At 31.3% G+C, this 8,533-nt stretch overlaps 1 protein-coding gene and 1 long non-coding RNA gene across 4 annotated transcripts; both read right to left on the bottom strand.

Moving 5' to 3' along the window:
- Nucleotides 1-433: 433 nt before the first annotated feature.
- Nucleotides 434-913, bottom strand: LOC112723575 (pathogenesis-related protein PR-1 type-like). Its single transcript, XM_025774996.1, has one exon. It carries the CDS (start codon nt 911-913, stop codon nt 434-436), a length of 480 nt encoding a protein of 159 aa, XP_025630781.1.
- Nucleotides 914-5,504: 4,591 nt separating this feature from the next.
- On the bottom strand, nt 5,505-8,293 carry LOC112742623 (uncharacterized). Of its 3 annotated transcripts, XR_011872262.1 has the most exons (5): nt 7,643-8,293; nt 7,438-7,560; nt 7,208-7,299; nt 6,879-6,938; nt 5,505-5,925 (listed from the first exon to the last, which is right to left on the bottom strand). It is a non-coding gene; the product is annotated as an uncharacterized lncRNA (long non-coding RNA). The 3 variants fall into 3 exon arrangements; XR_003813270.2 differs by lacking the exon at nt 6,879-6,938; XR_003171899.3 differs by lacking the exons at nt 5,505-5,925; nt 6,879-6,938 and having other exon boundaries at nt 7,140-7,299.
- Nucleotides 8,294-8,533: the final 240 nt, after the last annotated feature.

The following is an 8,533-nucleotide window of genomic DNA, read 5'->3' as shown; positions in this document are numbered from 1 at the left end:
AGGTGTATGATCTAGGTTAGGTCTGAATTAGTCGAGACGAAGTTTTGAATACTGGGCTAACAACAAAAAAATGAATGGCATTTAAAATATAGTTTTCTATGCTAACTTTTTTTAATGGTAAAAAATGCGGTCGACTTCACCTGAAGTTAAAGTTGAGAACAGTTAAATAATTTGACTGATTTGACTAAATAGAATACAATCAAAGAGATTCAAATTACATATAACAATATAAAAGTAATATTGTATCAAAAACAAAATTGTTAGCATCTTTGACAAAAAAGAAAACTCACAATGATGATAAAATAAGACAAAGTAATAAGATTTGAGTATTTATCTAAATATTGATATTATATTACATATCCATTATCACAATATTTTTACAGCGTAAGAAAGGTTTCTCTTCTTATAAGAAACTAGACACACCAATGATAAGCTATATATGTTGTTCTAAAGGGTTCTCATTAGCATAGTTACCAGGAGGGTCATATTCACAAGCAATGAGCATGCCAGCATTACGATCATTGCAATGTTGTAGGCCACACCCAACACGCAATGAGTCTCTCCACACAATTTGTGTGAAATGACCACACATTTTTGGAGGACGATTTGGTTTTGATGGTGGTGGTGGAGTGCAAGTAAGCTTGTTGAAATCATACCAATCTTTTTCTGTGTACCAAAAATATATAACATCAGAAGGGGTCCAATGTAACTTCTTTCCCCAAAACAAGTTCTCACCGTAGCCATATTTTGAATGGATAACCCTGCAATCATCATATCGCTCCATGAGATATTTGCGAGCGACACTTTCAAGATTCTCATCCCACGTGTATGGCGGTAGATTGTACTTGTTTCTCACCCAATTGTGTGCATGAAGAAATTCATCTGCCAATAAAGCTTTACTATCAGAAGCCATTATTCCATTTTTTGGAGTCCATCCAAATAATTTTCCAGGATTTTTGTTATTTTCTTCATCATGGGTATCCAAATTATTTTCCTTGAGTGGAAGATTTTGGCTTTCACCTAAGGTTTGATTTTGATTTGAAATTGGATTTGGGTTTGGCTTTGCAATTGGGACTACCATGCCATTTTGTGATGATGCACGATTAGTAGGGTCACTTGCTTGATTTTGCATAACTTTGGTTGGATTTTTATTTACACTTTGGTAGTTTTGGTTTTGATTTATTGTTGGTTTTAGATTTGAGTTTGGTATTTCCATGGCATTTCTTGGTAGACGTTGGTGATGTTGATGTGATCCATGTTGGGCAATAGCACGAGATAATCTACGATCTTCTGGTGATGGCAACGATGGTTGTGTTTGAGGTTGAGAAAATACTTTGGTAATTGTGAAGAAAAGAAGTGCATTACATAAAATGGTAGCAACAATGATTGAATGCATTGTGAAAGGGTTTGTTTGTTGTTTGAGAATAATAAGGATGAATGTAGAATGAATTAGCCACACTCGTAGTAACGAAAACCACGGGTTAAATGGCAGCAAATAAACTTTTTACTTTCTCAACAAGAACCTTTTGGTACCACCATTTTTATCATATTATTGTTGTGTTACATAATTACTATTTTTAATTTTGTTATTGCATATATGGATAAGCTTTGCCTATATTAATTTTCATAAACCACAAAACAATGTGTATGCTTTGGTAAGCAAATCTTAATTATTGGGGAACCACAAAAACTAATATCATATTCTTGTTTTCTAGATGATCAGTATGCATTAAATATATGGTGGAAACTCACCTGCAGTCGACTGCAGGTGAAGTTGCTTCTGGATCGTTGACACGTGTTACTATATGGTTTAAAAAAAAACAATTTATTTTATACAAATGGTTTATTTAAAAAAACCGGTTTGAATAGACCAAATAACTACTTTTAAAATAATTTAAATTATTTTTACTTGTTATTCCTAAATTCCTAACAGATGAATTTGATATGTTCTTTTTCTTCATTTATATTGACCAATTTTTCTTTAAATTTATCTGAAACCTTTTTTTATTTAATTTTTGTCAAATATATGTATACAAATTGTTTGAAAAAGTAAAATTTAGTATTCTGAAAAAGAAACAAAATTCACGGTTTTTTCTATAGGAATGGCATAAATGATATCACCTATCTTTTTTTTGTGTCTCTGTTTTTATTTTCTTGATAAATTTTGTTTTGTTTCCCAAAACTTACATTTTCAGTTGCTTTTAAATTAAGCTGTAAACAGATTTTAAATTAAGTTGTAAAAATATGTTCAATTGCAAATTTATAGTTAAACTAAATTTTATGGTAATCAATCAATTAACTTTTATTTTACTAATAAACTATTTTCATGTAAATTATTGTTGATTTTTCAATATTATTCTATAAATAAATTATTTTTTTAAGATAATAAAACTATAATTTACTTGTCTAGAAATTATGATTTCACTATCATGCACGTTTTTGTGTTTTTACTTATCAACTAAAATTTATTTTTTAATGAAATTAGAATTTATTTTTAATAAAACAGAAGTATCTAATCAAAATATTAATTTGGTCTCCTTAAATAATTGAACATAATATTATTAATTTTGTCTACAACAAAAATTTTTAATAAATTTTTTCAAAATAAAATTGATTCAAAAATAGAGAAAAAAAATAACAACTAATGAAAATATTTATTTTGACATTGCCATCAAGAATAGGATAGTCATAGAAAAAATTCAACCAAATAAAAAGGACATAACTCATACAATTAAACTACCATCATATCATCACAATAAATTATAACATCACCAACTAAAGAGACATATAACAAATATGAAAGAGATCATGCCAAAATTTCAACAATGTTCATGCTATCAAACTAGTCTACGTTATACCATAATTACATTTTTGTCTTCCATCACATAAATGAATTATCTTGGCATTTATGATCCTGAACATCAAAATGGTGTGATGACATAAATATATACGTATTTATTAAATAATTTTCATCATTCACAGAGGAATGAATAAAAACATAAATTAAGAAATACATTTGAAATAATAAATTTGATTAAGAAATATAAATAAAATGAACATACCTAATTGAAAGTTTCATATTAGTTCTGAAAAAGGGATTGAAAGAGAACGAATTTTACGTGCGAAACGAAGAAGAGGAGAATAAAAGTAACTGTTTGGTTCAATTCAAACCGATTTTTTTAAATAAATCATTTATATAAAATAAACCGATTTTTTTAAACTATATAGTAATACATGTCAGCCATCCAGAAACAACTTCACCTGCAGTCTGCAGTCGACTGCAGGTGAGTTTCTGCCTAAATATATTTGCCCTATCACTTTGTTTATTTGAATAGAAAATAGATAGGAGAAAGAAAAAAAAAAGTAGTAGGAAGAAAAATATCAATTATACCTTATTTGTTTGAGTAGAAAACTTGAAAGAAAAATTTGCATAATATGTGGAAAGAAAATGAGTGAAAATTGATAATTTTTTTTTATGTTGTCTTTTTTTAAACATTATTTTTTATTTTTTTTCATTTAAACACACTAAGCTATGTTTGTTTGAGAGAAAATAGAAATGAAAGAAAAGAAAAAAAATTAAAAAAAATAATTATTTTTTATTGTTTAGTTAAAAAGAGAATTAGAAAAGAAAAATTGAATAGTGTAAAAAAGTGGATGAGACCTACTATTTTGTTTTCCAATATTGAAAGGAAAAAGGAAAAAAAAAACTTATTAGATTTTTCTACTTTAATTTTAATATATTTTATAATTCAAAGATTAAATTGTTTTTTATAACATTTCTTTTTTTCTTATTTTCTTTTCATCCAAACACATCTAAAAAAAATAAAAATTCATGTAACTTTTTTTCCTTTCAACTTTCTTTCTCTCTATTTCTTTCTTTCCAACCAAACATAACTAAAAGATTTCTTTCTTTCCAACCAAACATAACTAAAGGATTTTAGAAATTCATCCGCTTCCTTTCTTTTCTCTTCCTTTTTTTTCATTATCTTTCTTCTCCACTTTTATGCTTTGTTCCATCCAAACAAGCTCTAATAGTATTTTCTTTTAAGTTTTAATATATCCATTAAATTAGTATTCATGACTTGCGTAACTATTAGAAAAATTGTGTAACATATTGTTACTTATGGCAGTGTTTGGATAGTATCTTTTAGACACAAAGACAGTAACACAAAAACACAAATACACAGTAAAACATAAACATAAAATACACATTTTTTATTATTATGTTTGGTGATTATGTACAAGACACATTGATCTAAACTAAATGTCATATTTACTATCACTATGTTGTATTCACTACAACACCACTACCAACATTGCTTTTCACCATCACTGCCATTAATTTTTCAATCTCAATCCAAATAACTATAAACTATCATCAAAATCTTTAAACAAATAATCAAATCAATAATTTTTTATATATAAAAAAATTGAAACAAAAATTTAGACAAGAAAATAAGAAACTTGAACATAATATATCTGGTGGAAAGAATAATGGGCAACAAAAAAATATAGGAAGCAAGCAAAATTTGAAAAAACAGATATGAAGGCAACGAAGACAGATCTATATGCAGGGAGAGGCGACAGAAGTGTCAGCGCCTGTGCGAGCCAAGGAGAAAAAGAGGCAGGTGAAGGTATATCTGAAGGCAAGGAGAGGCAACAGAGGCGTCGACATGAGCGACGCAGAAGAGAGGCGGGCCAAGGCAGATTTGGAGGTAGCACGACGATGGAGATGATGACGGTGATGGTAGAGGGCGAGAGAGAGGCGGTATGACACCCTAGCTACCAAAATGTCATGCTTCCGATTGCGCCATTCTGGTAGCTCGTTATTACGGTGACTTTTAAAGTATTTAATACTAAAATAGGAGCCTGCTTAAGTCTTAAAACCGTATTTTTCAAAAGATCATTTATATACTGAAGCATAAATTCATGCATACAAAGAATATATATATATATATATATATATATATATATATATATATATATATATATAGATAGATAATATTAATTTACAAGCATATCATATCAAGTTTTTATCCCTCTAACAAAAACTTGTAAAGATAAGGACGAGAAAAATAAAATAACAAAAAAATACAAAAATATCATGTAAACATAAAACGAAATAAACTCTTCATGACTTCTTTGTCCATACCCTGAAAAGGAAACACCTGTAGCGGAGTGACAAGATCGTCCTCGCTGGTTCTCACTATAGGGTTAGAGAATTGTTATAATACGATACGTAAAAGTAAAACTGTTTTCAATATACAGTGATCGTTACCCGCCTTATGTATCCTTTCAAAAACCAGAGATTTATATTAAAAAAATCGAAATCCTTTTTAAAAGAGAAATCCGTTAATTCTTCAAAAATCCAAAATATTTTCCGTTTGTATCAATTATTACAAGTTTTTCCTGGACAGTATGCATGATGACCAAGCTATTCCAACCTTTGACCTATCACATAATCAATCATGACCCTAGACCCAAACAACTCAATCAACAGCCAATTCACCACAATCCACTCAATTTCAATCACAAACATAAGAAAGAAGGTTCAAACACAATCAAAGCAGTTACCCCAAATAGAGCAATTAACAATTAAACATAATTATTCACATAGGCAAACCAATAACAATATGCATGCCCAAACAATGTCACATAGATATATATAATGAATGCCTGTCCTATGGCTGATGAGTCTCATCTTTTGGTTATAAAGCCAACCCGACATGTCCGGCTGCTAAACCTTGGAAAATCCCATGTATGCGCATCCCCAAGAGTCTATGCATAGCTTTTTCTCAAATCATAAACAAATTCTACTCATTGGGGGAACTCTCGTGGAGTTAAAGTGTCCGTCCACATCTTGCGACGTAAGATCAACAGAGTATCGAGTCTCAACCTGAAGCACATGGTGGCAAGCCACTGCATCTATCCAAGAAAACTCGTATCTCAAATAAAGAAGTGCATACTCATATAATCATTCATATTCGATTCATTTAATCTCATTATAGCCATTTATCATCACACACATGCAGTGTATAAGCACTTCCTCAACAATTCATATCAAGTCAATCATCATTCATGTCATATGTTACTTTTCCTCAAATCACTTTATTTTGAAACCAAAATCAAACTCAGCTTTGTCTAAATTTTCAAAATCCTCATATCTCAAATTATTTAAGGCTCATAAGCCACTTTTTCCTCAAGATCAATTTCCTTTTAAAACGGAGCCACTCTATGTAACATTTTCTCAAAACTTCCAAATAATTCCAAGATCATATCAAGTGTAATTTTCTTTGAAAAGATTCAAAAGTCTTCACCTTCAAATCATCCGTTTAACTACTTTAAATCGGAGTTATGAATTGACTCTTTTGACAAAGTTTCAAGACTTTAAGAAGAACAACCAAATCCCTTTCCTTAAGTTCATTAAAATTCTCAAAAATCACGTTTTCTTGGTTTGAGTTAATCAAGTGAAATCCAAATAAAAACCAAATCATTTAGAACTAAAAAGCCAATCTGTTTGAACCAAAAATAATTTTCAATTTCATTCCTTAAAACCAATTCCTTAACTTTTCCAAAACATTGCAAACGGGGTCATTTGATCAAAGTCCATTTTCTTTTAAATTCACTAAAACTCCTCCGAATGAAATTCTTAAGTCAAATTCAAAAATATAAACCCTTCTCACATTTAAAATAGCCTCAAAACATAAGTATTTTCTTAAGAAACAAAGCTTAATCATAGTTCTCTTTTCAATAATTCAATTCAAAACATAATTCACCACTTACTTAAATAATTCAAATAAAATAATATAAGTCTAAAATTCATAAATTTCAAAATATTTCAAATGAAGTCTCAAATTTTATAGAAATTTCGGCAGTACCTCTCCTAAACCTTGGACTTTGCCACCCTTTCTGGGTCCCAACCAAACCATTCCGCAACCCTTTTCAACGGGTTCAAAACCAAATCAGTTTCCAAATAAACAGAATTCAGTCTTTCCAATATAAAAATTATTTCAAAAATCAAACCAATTTCAGCAACCTCCACTTTAACAAAATCAGTCAATAATTAAATCAATCAACAACCATATTTATCCAAGATAAATCAGACAATTCATAAGGCTTGAATAATCACCAAAATTACATTTTGCACATCAATATCAATTTATAACAATTTCAATTACAAAAGTAAGTTTTTAGAAAAAGTCTCTACCTCGACAAGTCAAAACCATAACCCAAACGCATCAACTGAACTCTTTTCTCTCAACCCGAAGTCAACGGCAACCAAAATCTCAGTTCTGAATGCTTTTTCAATAGCAAAAACAACCTTAATTACAACATGCAACCTCAATTACTAAATCCTAAAAAAAAATTAATATCGCAAAAACCTTAAAACACATAACAGAATAGTAATGGCGAGGATTCCAAGATATAGACACTTACTGGAATAAAAGAACGGTATAGTAGCCACTCTAAACTTATTCGGCAGTAGCTCCGACAGTAGTCAGAAGCTCCGGTGGTTCAGCAACAACCTCAATTTCGACATGCAAACCCATAAAATTAACCCTACAACATCCATACATCAAAATCCTCAACTACAGATAACCAAAACGATTATAATAAGAACTTCAGAGCGCGAGCAACTTACTGTGAAAAAGAAGAACGACGGAACTGGAGCAGCAGCTCCAACAGCAACCTCCGACAGTGGCGACGGAGACAGCTTCACGGACGGCGACGCGGTTTGGCGACGGGTCGGGCTAGGCGGCGATGGCTTCATGGATGTGACTGGGTGTGGCGGTCTCCAGTCTTGCAACCTTCTCGCTCACTCGCGAGCCTTCTCTCCCTGCAGCTCTATTCTCGACAGTGACGTGGCATGGTGCGCCATGACGGACGGTGGCGACGGTACATGTTACGCGACGGTGGCGGTGCGGACAGCAGGATGCAGTGGCGGCACTGAGCTCCTCCTCCCCTGGGCTCTCCCTCTCTTCTCTGTCAGCAGTGGCGGCGACGGTGGTAGTGATGCCCACCACGTCGCCTTCCCTTCTCCCCCTCTCCTTCATTCCTCGGTCCCTTCCCTCTTTCCTTTCTTCTTTCTTTCTTCTTTCATTTTTTTGTTTTCCTGCTGTTGTGTGTGTGTTGTGTGTGCGTTAAGTTTCTGAAGGAGGTAAGGGTAGCAGCTAAGGTTTTTGGAAATTTGGGGGAGTGTGGCTGTGATGTTGGGGTGTGGGTGAGTGTTGTTTAGTTCAGGTTAGGATTTGGGTAGAGTAAAGTTAAGGTTTGGAGTAGTTTCAGAAATTTTAATAAAAATAGAGGTAATAATGTAATTTTATAAAATAAATGAGAAAATAGAATAATAATAAAAAATTAAATTAAATATAAAGTATCTATCTTTAAAAATATTTTTTAATTATCAAATTTATAAATTATTTTCAGTTAAATATTAATTTAATAAAAATTAGAAATAGAGATAGTGGAAGAAATTCTTGAAAGTAGTTACTTATTTGGACAAGTGAGATTTAGGCTCTTTACACGACTTCTT

This window comes from Arachis hypogaea, chromosome 2 (assembly GCF_003086295.3).
Source record: "Arachis hypogaea cultivar Tifrunner chromosome 2, arahy.Tifrunner.gnm2.J5K5, whole genome shotgun sequence".
NCBI classification, from domain to species: Eukaryota; Viridiplantae; Streptophyta; class Magnoliopsida; order Fabales; family Fabaceae; genus Arachis; species Arachis hypogaea.
Note: the sequence above shows the minus strand (reverse complement) of the source record. Positions and strands in the feature narration are given on the sequence as shown.